At 46.2% G+C, this 14,946-nt stretch overlaps 1 protein-coding gene across 1 annotated transcript; it reads right to left on the bottom strand.

Moving 5' to 3' along the window:
* Positions 1-10,130: 10,130 nt before the first annotated feature.
* LOC311531649 (vacuolar protein sorting-associated protein 29-like) lies at positions 10,131-14,135 on the bottom strand. The gene is made up of 4 exons (XM_084649209.1): positions 14,056-14,135; positions 13,086-13,277; positions 11,404-11,639; positions 10,131-10,650 (listed from the first exon to the last, which is right to left on the bottom strand). Exons 1-4 carry the CDS (start codon positions 14,056-14,058, stop codon positions 10,533-10,535), a joined length of 549 nt encoding a protein of 182 aa, XP_084505335.1. The 5' UTR covers positions 14,059-14,135; the 3' UTR covers positions 10,131-10,532.
* Positions 14,136-14,946: the final 811 nt, after the last annotated feature.

The following is a 14,946-nucleotide window of genomic DNA, read 5'->3' as shown; positions in this document are numbered from 1 at the left end:
TTGACAATATACATCCCTCAAGCCGCTTTTGAAAAGGCATCTGCCAGTCTATTTCTGCAGTGTCACAAGCTTCACAGCTGGCAGCCAAAAGTTGCCAGATGTTCTTAGTTTTATCAGTGATTTCAACCAATTAAATGATTATGGCAAGCTGGTGATGAGACTAACAGTGTGTGTAACGCAGTGTGATTAAAATGATGGGTGCAAAATAGCATGGCTGGGAAATAGCAGAACAGCACTTAAGAACAACACTTTTTACTGTTCCAGCCAGATCTCACAAAAGTCCTTCCCAGACATAATGATTCCAGGGTTCACCCTCTGTTAAACACCTTCCATCACCTACTATCACGACGTCAATCTTTGCCAGCCACTGGCCTGCTCTGATTCACACAGTTGCTCCTCACTTCCTCAAAATGTCTACAACTGGGTAACGGACAAGAGCTTTTCAAAGACATTTCTCCCACATGGAACCTTTTCTTGGATTCACTTCTGGGAGTCGCAGGGGGTGGTCTCTTCGCCAGCTCCGGTCACAGGCTCACTTCAACCCAATCTCCTAGTTATTGATAACGATGCACATTAATTCGAGCTTGTAATTTCAGCTTTGTGACTCCCATCAACCACTCCCATTCAGCAGAGCTGGACGATTCATTCATGACAAATTTTGCTTCCTATTTACCTCCTTGTTCTGGCTGAGAATGGTTCAAGGCACCGGTTTTTTTGAATGTTTCCGTTCATTAAAATTTTGCTGAATAATCTGAACGAATCGTTTTGAAAATATCTCTTTGGAGGAATAGTTTGACTCCGCCTCCCTCTTAGACCAAACTCCCTATCCAGTGGACTCAAAACAGTATGCACAATGAAGAAGGGCAGTGGAGGTTTTTGTCTCAGTTCCCCATATGACTTTATCATGGTGGGACACTCCCCCACTACCATACCACATGGCACAATAATAATCAGCCTCATCCTCTGCTTGGATATTGGTGATGGTTAAATAACCAACACTGCCAGAGCAGGAACCAGTGAACCGGTCTGGGATCCCATCACCTCTGCTGCTGGTACCGGACAGCACAAAACGAGGGGCTTGGCCAAGTCTCTGTTGGTACCAATACAGATTGTAACTGCTAAGGCTGTACCCACTGCTCGTGGCACATGACAGTTTGGCTGTTTGTCCTGGCGACACAGACTCTGAGGAGAGCTGAGAGTCAGCACCGGCTGTGAACTGGAACCTAAACAAGAATAAAAACAGGACTATATAAATGACGAGTATCCCCACATCCCATTATCTGTTACGAAGTCTCATGGTAGGGATGTTCAAAGGACAGCAAGAAATTTGGCTGCACAAGCCAAGATTAATCCCCAGGAATGTTTTGAAAATCTCAGACCACTGATCTGCTGCTTTTACATTTCAACAGCAGAGATGGTCCAAAAAACCATTTGATTGGTCTGAATTTACAACAAAATAATCACAGTACTTGGTCAAAGTTTTGGGACAAGTCAACCCTCCTAGCTGACCTGAGCAGTAAGTGAGCAGCGTGAGGAGCAGAGGGGCCCAGGCCATGGTGGGGAATCCAGACAAGCTCGGCTTCCTGAGGTAAACAGGGTCTGTGGCCGAGACCCTCCGATTCTCTTTTAAACCCCCAGCGCTGGAGAATGGCCCCTTCATGCAAATCTGCCCCCTGCACACTGGCTGCAGTCCCCCTGAGAAACGCAAAAACTCTTAAATGGGAGCTCAGCTCTCGGGGGCACTCAAACCCAGAGAGGACAGAAAGGGGAATCATTTGTTTTTCCTGATGGAAACCTGCGGAGGTATCCTAGCTACCACACAGGAAAGGGCAGCATGAATTCTGCTGTACTGGGGAGAATAAATAACTTCCTAGTGCCACAAGAAAGTCCTGTGCAGGGAAGGTTTCATGTCTTCCTCTCCTGTAGTCCCTAGACTATGCAGTCTTCTTACAATATAAGGCTATAATATACAGCTGCAGCTGGAAGCAGTGGCTAAATTCAGCACTTGATTACCCACATGGAAGGCCACTGAACCAGGGCTGTAAGCAAGAGCAGAATTTGGACCATTGTTACCAGTTTGAAGTGGACGACATGCACTAATCCAGGCAATAAACAAGCCCTTTAAAGGGCCCCTGCTTTTTATAATGAGAGGCTAAATGGTTGGGGTTTGGAAGTCTGTGGACAGTGGGAAGTGTGGACAGAGAGATGCATCTTCTGTTGTACTCCACGTGGGCCTGATTCAGCAAGGCACTGCCTGCCCTTCACTTCCAGGGCCTGCAGTGGGAGCTCTGGGCTTTGGCACCTCCCAGGAGCTGCTCAGCCCCCTGCAGGATCAGGCGCTCACTGGCTGGGTTCAGATGTGTTCCTGGCAGAACCAAATTCCAGAGGCACAGTTCCATCCCTGCCAATGCCCTGATCCCGGGGAGCTGATGTGCTCCGGTCAATGGCAGGGATGGTGGTGAGGGGGACACAACATAGAAAGCACAACTTTAGAAAATATGTAAAGAACGAGAACCTGAAAAATAGGCTGCACACTCAGACTGGACACAAGGAGAAGTTTAATTCTCTCAGGGCCCCTGGGGTGAATTAGGCTCATTTTTAATTATGGGTTTCACACCCTGGATCCTAACTACCCTTTCTAAGCTGGGAAAGTGTTTACACCCCTCTCCATCAGCTAACTGCATTGGAGAATTGCTAGAGATTTCACTAACAGTGTCCTATGCACATCACTATTGGGCAAGGAAAGATCTTGGGGTGTGTATATTCTCTGTGCATAATGCACAGAGTGGCCTGGAGCTAACCAACCTGATCAAAGCTACCACGTGCACAGGAGACAAATGCCTTGCTCTGCACGACTGCCTCCTTACGTGCATCCCAGAAATTCAGAGCCGTAACAAGGACCCCTGGCATGGTGGCAATATACCGGACGGCTTGATTTTCTTTCTCCCGTGCCAGATTCTTGGTCCAGGTGGCAAGGTCAATACCTGGCCACATGACAGAGGTCGGTATTTACTGATCCCAGTGGGTGTTCTTACATGTTCCTAATAATAATAGTAATAACCACAGACCAATGCTCTCTGCTGTCTGAGCTTTGCATCACAGGCCTCTTGTTCTCATAGCAATTGCTTCTGCAGTGACCCGTTCAATCACTGAGGTGGATTTTTCATAGCATTGCCCGCCCCATGCTGTGTGAGATCACGTCATGCTGTCATACAGATTCACACCATCCACAGCAACGTCATCTCAACAGGCCCAATATGATTCTGTGTTTTCCTGTTGGCCATTGAGCAACACTGGCTCCAAGGTTAACATGCCTAGGGATTTCTATAAGGCTTCCCGGTTTGGGGCTCTTTCCATAGGTACAGTTGCCTCGGGTCCAGCTGAACTGGGTATGCATCCATCATAACGGATCTCGTTCAGTGCACTCTGGCATTTGTTTGTGTTTGATTGAAGAGTTATTTCTTTGGCTTGCTACCGAACATTGCACAGCCTCCCTTTATGGTGCTGATTACTTTCTATCGTGCTGGCACACATACTCAGAATGCCTGCTACACACCATACAGGGCGCTGACATCTGCCCCAGGAGCTTAAAACCAGATCAGGTCACACAGTGTAAGGTTCATTGTATACGGCTGACGCGTCCAAAGGAGCCTAAGTAGGACAGCTCGAAAACGTTCTAGTGATGGAAAATGGGGTTTTCAAATAAACAAAACTTTTCACGGGTGGTGTCTTCTTTCCTCAAAACAATGCTGATTATTTTGGTTGGAAAAAAGAAAATTTGCGGCTGAAAACTGGAAATTTGGGGGGATTTTGACAAAAAGTTGGAATGGTCAGTGGAAAAAATTCCATGTTCTGACCAGCTGTAAGTCTAAAGAAGTTAGGATTCCAAGTCATGGAGAATTTCAGTGGGGTTGGGTGGCAAACTCCTTTAGACAGCTTTGAATATCCCGGCCTAAACGTTTACATTTGGGTGGGGAGGCAGGGTAAAGGGGGGCAGGAGAAAGGTTGTGAACTGATATTCATTAATTTGCAAACTAACCATTTGAATGGAACCTGATGAGAGATCTGGGAAGTGGGGTTGTGGGAACTGACAGATTACTCCTCTTTGTCATTGATGGGCCTCTGGGACCCAGGTGGTTTGCGAGATCCAGAGACTTCACATAGAAAGGAACAAACATCCAGGGGCAATATCAAACCAGGAAAATCAAAGCAGAGAAGATGCCATGAACTATATTGGCTGAACTGACACCACAAAGATATTAATTCTTGATCGGAGAGGTGAACGAGACCTCATGTGTGTAATTCATAACTCGCCTTTCCCGGTTACTGAGCACTGAGTGGGGAGAGCTGTCCACAAAACCCTTCAGAGCAAGTGCAGGGAGGAAACAGGCAACAGCTGTTTGTCCTTCTGCAGAGGGTGGAGAGGGAGCAGGAAGAGAAGTTCCCTGTTAAATAGCGAGGAGGAAGTGGAATTCTCAGTGAACAATCAGCTGATCTGTTGGAAGCAGAAACCCAGGTGTAACTGGGATATTGGGATAAATTATGTACAGCTACTAATATAATCCCTTTCTCCACTTCAGCTCAATTCTTTGCTGGAGTACAGGGCAGAGCTCTGTCGTTGCACGACTTTCAGAAAGCCCTATGCAGAGTCAAACCTCGGGTCAGACTATTTAAACTTTGATTTATTAACTCTCATCTAATTGAGTTCTGCCTTGTTTCTATAGCTGAATAACTGAGATAGAATCCCAATTTAAAGTAACTAGCTCAGAACTAAGCATGGCTTCCACACAATCTGTAGCCTCTTGGATAACAAAAGCTCCCCTCTAGCACTCCCTCTGGGTTCATGGTGGACCATACCTGATTTCTATGAAGGGCTTCCCTAATACTTAGAGACTGGCGTAACACGCAAGTACAGCCACAACGTTACAGATTCTGAGACCCATCCCTTGAGGCAGTTATATGCCATCTCCCATCATCCAGCCACAGGAACTCCGACCAGCTCACATATAAACACACAGAGAGATACATGCTACTTTGCTTCTCCGTCTCCAATTGGCTCTACCATGTTGAGACATTTAGAACTGTCACTCAGTGATGGGCCACCCATAGCTATTGACTATGCGCAGTAACTACCAACACCCTCTTTTCTGTATTCTTTTTTCTGGGCACTTACAGTGTGTCATCTGCTCTGCTCTTGTGCACAAACACAGCTGATTCCAGCAAATCCCTTCCCCCACGCACCACTGTTCTCCTTTTCTTTGGGCTTACAACATAAAGGCTTATGAGTAACCCAAGCCATGTATGGTGCACAGTTCCCAGCAGAGCACAGGCTGAGTGTAGGGAGGATTTGGTCTCAGTTCCCCTTTGACTGTATCACTGTGGGTTACCCATAGCTGCTACCACTGCCGTGATGTACACCACAGTAATAAGTGGCCTCATCCTCTGGCTGGACCTTGGTGATGGTTAAATAGCGAACGGCTTCGGAGCTGGAAACAGTGAATCGATCTGGGACACTATCTCCTTTGGTGCTAGCATTGTATCAAAGAAACGGAGGGACCTGGCCATCCCTTTGTTGGTACCAGGAGATGACATAGCCATCGTGCTGACTACTCAGAGTGCAAGAGAGTTTCGCAGCATTGCCTGGGGACACTGAATTTAAAGGTGGCTGGGTCAGCGTGGGCTGCAAGCTGGCCCTTGAAGCAAGGAGGACAGGAACTAATCTATCACAATTAACCCTCTATTTTGGCTGCATACTGAAATAGAATCAAGGAGAAAGAAACTGAAAACAAATGAGAGTTATAAAGGAAGTAATCAAAGCAGATTGTGTGTAAACCCTCCCCCCCATTACACCTGAGCAGTAGGTGAGCAGTGTGAGGAGCAGAGGGGCCCAGGCCATGGTGGGAATCCAGATGCACTCGGCTTCCTGAGGAAAACGGGTCTCTGGCTGGAACCCTCCGATTCTCTCTTAAATCCCCAGAGCTGGAGAATCTGTTCATGCAAATCTGTTCGCTGTTCAGTGGCTGCAGTAGCATTTCACAGCCTCCATCCCCCCCCCCCCCCCTCAATGCAGCTGCAGTTAAATGGAAGCTCTCTTTATTGAGGGATTCAAACCCAGTGGGACAGAAAGGGGAGGTCATTCACTTTTCCTGATAGAAACCTGCAGGAATACCGTGGCCATTACACAGAAAAGGGCAGCATGATTTCTACTCTCTAATACTGGGGTGACTAAATTTCCTAGCTTCACACAAAAGTCCCTTGCAGGGAAGGTCTTGGTAAACTTTCATTTCTTCCCCTCGTATAGCCACTGTAATGTACAGCTAAGCAGAGTGGCAGAATCCTGCCCTTAATAACACCCAGGCAACCCCACTGATGTCAAGTGGGAACAGAATTTGACTCTGTTCATAATTTTTCCTTTGGAGGATATTGACTTATCAGCATGACAGATAAATAGCGTCACTCTCCCCTTATATATATATAAATGCTCAGTGTCCAGGGACATCCTAATTCAGGAAAGAATCCACGACAGATGAGCAGGATCCAGGTTTCCATTATCCTTATTACTGCCTTTATTGATAAGACACTGTACTGTGTATCTGAGTGTCCCTTATACTGCCTGAAATTGTACCAAACGTCAGCTTCCCCCAATATTGAACTTCTACTTCATTATCATCCTCAGCAACTGACCCAACTCCCTGAGGCCCAGTCGAACTGGGGACTGACTTTCAGGAATTTGAGCCCTGAAGTCTGCTTTCATTTTTGCCTGTGCATTTTGTGCACCTTTCCTTACGTGTGTAATAACGACAGTTGTGTACTCACCAAATGTTTGTTGTGTATGCAGTGGGTTAGGCACCCAACTCGTCATCTGTGTGTGTAGATACCCAATTTGTATGCAGAATAGCAGTAACTCTGTACTCAAAAGTAGGCCCAAAAAAATGCAGTACTCTAGAGTGGCCCAGTTCCACCATTCCTGGTGACTGCCATTGGAGCGGAGGGGGCTGTGCTCTCCAGAAGCCACCCAGGCCTGGCAGGATCAGCATCTGAGTGGCCAGGCTTAGACGTGCTTCTGGCAGGCTCTTATTTTGGCATCAAGGTTCTGCCACTAACAACTCCTGCTCCCAGAGAGCAGACGCGCCCCAGCTGACGCAGGGTTCTGGGTGAGGAAAATGTCATAGGGAAAGAAAACAATTGGGAAATATAAAGTGTAAAGAAAGAGGCCTGAGAAATCAGCTGCATGTTTGAACTGGAGAAAGAGGGGAGTTTAATTCCCTCAGGGCCCCTGGGATGTATTAGGCTCCTTTTTCATTATGTGATACACACTCTGAATTCTAAACATCCTCTCTGCTGAGAAAATACTGACCCCAGTAGCTGCACTGGAAAATTGCCAGTGATCTCACCATTACACACACACAGGGCCAGGGAAAGATATTTGTGCCTGCCAAGTGCACAGGAGCAAAAATTCCTCTGCGCATTCTCCAGCTTCATTTCACACTAGAAATGCAGAATGCACAAGAGTCACCCCGTATTAATCTAATTCAATCACGATGAGAAACTTGCTCATTATAAACTCCAGCTCAGACAAAGCATAATGGGCCAATATCAAACAACAGGAAACACTTTACAAGTTACAGTTGGGAGGGAAGAGAGGACAGGTAAAAAGAGGGGTTAACTGATATTCATTTATCTTCAAACTAATTGCCTTCCTTTTTGCCTGTAACATTGCAGAGAACTCCCCAGCCAGCTTCAAAGAAAAACTACAAATGAATCTGTCTCCCTTATATCAAATTCTGCCCCACCTCCATATATAAAGCCTTTAGAAGGCTTTGTTTTCATCATACAACAAGAGTTTGGAATAACTGGCATTTGTAACAATGAATCGTTTTTTTAACAGGCTCAGATACAAGAAAACAGGAATCGAATAGTGGAGCATTGTCCTCTGGCACTAGTGATTCCTCTGCCCATCTCATATTGATAACACTTGGCACATATTTATCATTATTTACTCGTTCAAAGCACCATAGAAGTGGTAGGTAATTACTTGTCCCAACCCTCCTCCAGGGTGCTTAGGGAAGTATTATTCCCCCACACAGCACAGGGAGTGAATTGACTGGCCAATTACACACAACGTAATTGACAAATCCAGGGTCAGAACCGCAGGCCCTGTTGCCTCCCAGCCCTGTGCTCATTCCTCCAGATCACACAGCCCTAGCCTAAGGGGCAGTGTTGATGGGTCCCAGAGAAAGCCATCCCCAGCTCTCTTTGCCTACGGAAAGTGACCCGATGCCCTGGAGGAAGGAGGAGAATAAGAGAATAATTTGGACCTGGGAGGAAAAGCAGATAAATTATTAGACCCTCTCAGTGGAGCTGAGAAAGAAGTTGCACCTTTAAACTGAGGCGTGAAGAAAATGCACAAATCCTTCGGTGTCTCTGTTGTGAATTAGGTTCGTATCTCATGCTCAGCTCACTTGCTTGAGTCTAGAAATCCTCACTGGGTGGGATTAACAGACTTCCAGTTCCACTTACCCCACCATAGAAAAAGCAAAAAAGCTTTTAGAAACCACTTTACGTGAAGTGTCCACTGGGCACTGCTTTCCCTGTAACAACAGCCCTATTACAGGCTAGCACAGCAGCTCTCAAAATGGGGTCTATGCCTAGGGCTCCTAGGTGCTATGGTAATACACATAATAAATCACTACAATGGATTTGGGAGAGATGGGAGATAAAGGTGTCCTATACCAGAGAATGAATCAGAACAGGCAGCCTTCTGCAGAGCAAAGAACAAGGATTTGAGGAGAGAGTGTGGCACCTAGTGATTTCAGATTAATATAATAGCAGATCTATTTTCTGTACAGGTGCAGGAGAAGAGGGTCAACCATGTAAACTCTGTTCAAATTAATCTTCAAGAAAAAGAAACATGAACAATACCAACAGCACTTAATGCAAAGATACTTCAGCAGTCTGTGGTTTGCTGCATCTCATTTCACTTACTGGGCATCACAAATGCTATCAACAACAAGGCACAGGGGAAAACATTACGCAAAGGACAAGGAGGCAGTGATTAAAGTAACTTCTTCTCTATGGCTCTGGTATTAAGTGACACAGCATCACTCACTGGGGCCTCACACTACTGCTGCTCCTGCACTCTTCATTCTTACCCATTGCTCATCAGCATGGCCCGTTGGGTAGAAAACAACTTTGTCACACTAGTCATCAGGAAAAAGAGGGATTTCGCTCTGCTTAGACAATGTGAGCATTCTCTGGTCAGATCATTTGGAGGCAGATAAAGCAGAGAACCACTGGACTGATCAGGAGTGTGTGAAACAGTGAGATGGCCAAGTACCTCCAAACTTTGGTGGTGATTCAGTACAAGATTGGCTAGTCTCTAAGGTGCCACTAGTACTCCTTTTCTTTTTGCGAATACAGACTAACACAGCTGCTACTCTGAAACCAAAGATTTCACAAGCTTCCCCTAGGTGTTCAGAGAAGATGGCCTATAGATCTCTGACGTCAAGTCGAACATGTTTATGGATGATTTCAGGGGATGCCTTTGCAGCTTTTTCTCTGCACAGCGGGGTGGGGGAGGGGTAGTGTCCACGCTAAAAGCTCTATGGTAGCAGAGACTAGACATGCAGTGCAGGGAAGGAATGGACTTCAGTGCCTTGCACAGACTGAAATAGTGCTAGCCGGCACATTTAACCCTTACAAGAGGAATTACAGAGGGAGAAAGATGGAAAAAATTCTTTGTTTGGCTTATGGGAGCAGGGGAGAAGCAACAGGAAGCTTCCTCTTTACAGAACTGACTTGCCCTATATTGCTAACGCAAGGACATAAATCAGACTATTAGCTGCAGTTTAGCTTGGGTAGGAAGCTGTTCAGCAACTATCTTCTAATACAGGAAAAGTCGTCGCCTTTTACTTTAACCATGGGGTCTGTATCTTATTCATCTGCTCTGGCCACGTCAATTGTTACACAGTCACCTCTATTAGAAAGGCAGGTTGAATAAATGCTATTAAAAAAAATTAAGAGTACTTAATGGCTCTGATAGTCTTTAAGCACTTTGAGAAGTTATGCTCTAATTCCAGCCCAACGCATTTCCTTATAAAAATATATTCATGGCAGGCAAACTACACAAATAGAGGGGATAAGTGTTTATTTAAATATTAAGGGTTAGAATAATTTATGTAACAAGTTCGGTCTCAAACAACTACAATCTAGTCATGCATATGAGATCAGTCCGTTTTAACAGCTGCGGTAACACTGGATATTTACAAGCTTAGCCATTTTATACATAGAAGATAGTTCAGTCTGTGACACGTGTGCTTGGAAATTATGTACTGTAAACTATTTATGCTGTTATGCTTTACAATAAGTTTACAAGCAGCAGTTAGTGAAAACTGATTGTGTTAGTGTGTAAACTGTCCAATAAAGTGTTGCACTAAAGTCTGTGGATCATGACTGTTTAGTTAGTTGATTTGACAGGAAAAAAGAACGAGAAACGGGGAAAAAAAAGCACCAGTGGACATGGACGTTTTGCTTTAGGGCTTTTTGTATTCAATTCTTTCTACTTTCACATCATCTCCAATGAGCTGATACACATAAGTCACAACGGTGGATGCCTGGATATCCATCAGTACAAACGAAGGAATGATGTTTCTGGAAAGAAAAATCATTTTGGTTCATGTATCTGACAATTAGAGAAGCAACAGCATTGCAGTTAGATTTTAACAGACCTTCACTTTGACAAAGCGTGAACTGTCCCAAGGAATCGGATTTAGAAATTGCATTGCGAGTATGGTCTACTGCAGAAGAGTGGGAAATACAACACTTGGAGAAACTGCAGCTACAATTCATCCCAGGCAGAAGGATTTTGAAGTTACACTAGAATAATCCTTGAAATCAACAGCAAAACTTTTTTGGGAATTTCAGTGCAGTGACATTATGTTAACATGGAACCGTCCCAAAAATATCTTTCCCACTGAAGCTGACCCATCTCTGGAATATATCACTAAACGGGAATGTCAGAAAAATCAGACCACCGTCGTCTCTATTCCATTTGATATAGACTAATACAGGGCTTTAGTTTTTCAGAACTTTCCAGTCCTAGGATTCAAAAGGAATAGACAATAACAAACACATGTGTAAATGCTGAGCAGCCATTTTCAGCATTTCCTTCACTAGACCTAAGCCATCCTTGAGAAATGATTCAAGAATGCAATACATATATTAAGCTTTCTAAAGAGAAGAGGTAAAGTATTGTTCTGGTATCCAAAGCTTCTTGTAACCACAAACAGTTAATATAGACACCTAAGTATCGTCGTCATGGGCGCATCAGAACTATACATATATAAAATAAGTGCTCAGATATTATGCGTGCAGTATAAAGATCCCCAAACTTATTTAACTCACATCTCCAAGGCATTATAGGCTCCCGTGGCCGATCCTGGATTGATGTAGAACTTGTTTTCATGTTCGAATGCCTCAAATTTATGTGTATGCCCTGAAATCAGAATGTCCACATCCAACTGCCTTTGCAGCAGTGCCAGGCTGGCCGTGTCACCCCACGGAATAACCTGATGGCCATGGATCAGCCCAATTTTAAACTGCCCAACAGTTACAACTTTCTGTTCTGGGTAATTCAGGTTCTAAAAATAAACACACAGAGCAGGTTACATATACTCCTTCACCAGTAGAAAGTCCATTTGCATTTATTCATTCTGGACAAATGACGGGGTAATGCCTTTACGGGCAACTATGTTTTTCCCAGCTTCATCATGCAGAATCCACGCAACATTGGCTCCATATCCAGGCAGGAGTCAACTGCATTCTTTTGCAAGGAACAGACTCGAAGTTGGTGGGAATGGGCTAAACTTACAGAAACACTTAACATGGTATTACCCTACTGTTCCAAAATAGTGTTAAATACAGATAGGCTTGGCAGAATTCAATATTTTTTATCATTTTGGTGGATATCAATGTTTATTTTTACAGTAGCAGGAAGTTTTGGGGGGGAGGGGTCAGACAATTATTTAATTACAGTGTATGTTGAAATTCCAGAAGTTAAAGCTTTATACCAGTTAAAACACAAGCTGCCATCATCACATCAACATATACAAAATAAATATCTTGAAAATCAAACTCTAATAAGTTCTCAAGCAGCATTTTTCTTATTTTGCCTAGCTGGAAATTTTGATTATCATCAATGGAAATATTTTTTGCTTATTTTGTGTATATGGTGAAATTGATGTTTAACATTTACCGACAAAAATCTGAACTTTCCAAGCTTAATGAGACTTAAGGCTACGATTATGTCATGGAGTCCCTGACTTCCATTGACGCCGTGACATTTTCCGTTCTGGGGCTGGAGCTCCCAACCGCCGGGACCCGGCACAGCTCCCAGCCCAGCCCCCAGCCGCGGTCAGAGGACCCTGCAGCAGCCCAGCCCCAGGGGCAGGGGGACCGCGGAGATCCCGCCCACCGCAACAGTGGGGGACCCAGGAGCCCCAGCAGCAGTAGGTGCTCAACCCACCTACGCCTTTGTCAGGGATATTTTTAGTGAAAGTCAGGGACAGGTCACTGGCTGTCATGAATTTTTGTTTATTTCCCCGTGACCTGTCCCCCACTTTTACTAAAAATATCCGTGACAAAAACTTAGCCTGAATCATAGCGTTACCAAAAAAAAAAAAAAAAAAAATCACACAATCTCTGCAAAAGCAGCAAATCAGATCAGAGGGTCTTCAATCTGGCAATAGTGAGGGAAAACAGAGCCAGAAGACTAGCTATTTTTATACAGATATGACTCAAATACAATGATATGAACTGCATTACACAAACATGCACAAATCCAAGAGGTGGCTTTAGTCTTGTTGTGTATGGGGAGGAGGGGGAGGGAAGAAACTACACTTTTAAAAGTCATTGATCTCATAATCACATAATACTCTGTTTCTTGTCCCCAGCATGTTACCCAAAGCAAGAATGACTAACGCCATCTTAATGACACTGAAGTGAAGCGGTTTAGAGAAAGTCATTCAAATGTTACCCCTGCATGCTAGACACACACACAGAGACACTGTTTAGAGAGAGGTCGTTACCTCATCAAAGTCCCCTCGGACAACGTGAACATCCCCAGCCAGTGTCTTGAGGTAGTCATAGCTCTCCTTGGTGCAGAGGTTTCCGGTGCAGAGGATGTGCTGGATCTTGCCTGGGACCAGCAGTTTTTTGAATTTAGCTGGCAGGCTGTTGCATCGATGTGGGATGTGAAGGTCTCCTAATACTAACACCAGCTTATTCGAGGTCAGGGATCATGAAAAGTATTTAAAATTACTACATCAACAAAAAAAGGAGTGAGAGACATTCAACAGCTGTTTGTCCTGTTTTTACTGACTGTCCATTAGTAAGAAGATTCCAGGAGGGATTAAAAACAAAATTCATTTCTACTCTGGATGATCTGACCATTTGACAAAAAGACTCCGAACACATAAGCCACTGACAGCAGTTTGAAGATTACTGAAGCACAAGAGGCCGCTCCAGCATACAAAATAGAGTCAGACCCCTAGAAACCCTGCAGCTTCTCAAACTCAGATTCTGCCAGCAGGGCTACTATTGTACTTGCGTTTGTGCAGCTGCCAATGAGGAATGCAGGCTATCACAGCAGGATATTTATTTACATGTTTACAGCGAATGAGAAGAGGCGGATAAGAGCCAGGAGAAGAAAACACTTCAGCCCCACCGCCTCATACAGCCCAGCCCCCAACCCCCACCCAGGCTCACACGGCCCAGCCCCCCCAGCCCAGCTCACACAGCCCAGCCCCCCCCCCCCGGCTCACACAGCCCAGCCCCCCGGCTCACACGGCCCAGCCCCCCCCGGCCCAGCTCAGCTCAGCTCACACAGCCCAGCCCCCCCGGCCCGGCCCAGCCCAGCTCACACAGCCCAGCCCCTGCTGGGCCACCGCCCGGGGCCGGTTCTGGCCGCGAGCCCCCAGCGCCGCCTCTCCAGCTGCGCCCCCCCGGCCCGGGCCACCTCAGAGACAGCGCGGCCGGGCCCCGCCCCGCTCCGCTCACCATCCTGCCCCCAGCTCCGTTCGAGTCGCCGCTTCCGGGGAAGCCGGCGCGCAGAGACAGAGAGTGACCCGCCCAGCCAATCACAGGGCAGAGCGTGAAACACGTGAAACCGCGGCCCCGGGGGAGGGCGGAAACAAGCCTATGAGCGTGGGGCGTCTGCACATGCGCGTTGGGGAAAGTGAAGTCCTGGCGGTGCTGCCCTTTGCCGTCAGGAGAGCGGCCTGGGCTCGAGGCTGATTTCTTTGGGAGACGTTGCCATGGCGATGCGGGGTGTGGGGCTGGCTTCACCTTCCCCCAGGGGTTGGTCAGCCCCAAAGCCCTGCACCTGGGCCTGTGACTGTAACCATGCCATGGAAAGGGGTCTGCCAGCAAGTGCTTCCCCTTGCCACAGGCCGGGGCCAGGAAGGGTGGGGGAGTCGGAGTCCAGTTTTTTCTGTTTCTGTCCAGGGCCTTTGGCAAACACAAAACCAGGCCACCGCTGCCGTCCGGATCACAGGCTCCTGCTCAGATTCAGGCACTGAGCATCCAGCGGGATATTTCACAAGATCTAGAATCTCCTGGTGTTGATGTTCATGGACCAAATCAACGTTCGTTCTCCAAAAAGAAACAAAAACAGAGTTTCCCGTTCTGTTTTCCCTTTCTGAAAGTGGACTGATCTCAGGAGCTCGGCACCACCAGCCTGCACAGAGCACAGCATGGGTCAGAGGAAGGGCGGTTTTTGTCTCAGTTCCTCATGTGTCTGAATCACTGTGACTCCCTGCAGAACAGTAATAATCAGCCTCATCGTCGGCTTGGACCCCAGAGATGGTTAGAGTAGCAGCATTGGCAGAGCTGTCAATGGCACCGGAGAATCGACTTGGAATCCCTGAGGGCCGCTTGCTATCCTGATAT

This window comes from Lepidochelys olivacea, assembly GCF_965140295.1.
Source record: "Lepidochelys olivacea isolate rLepOli2 genome assembly, chromosome: 15".
In the NCBI taxonomy this organism is placed as follows: domain Eukaryota; kingdom Metazoa; phylum Chordata; order Testudines; family Cheloniidae; genus Lepidochelys; species Lepidochelys olivacea.
This window is presented reverse-complemented; position numbering and strand designations above follow the sequence as displayed.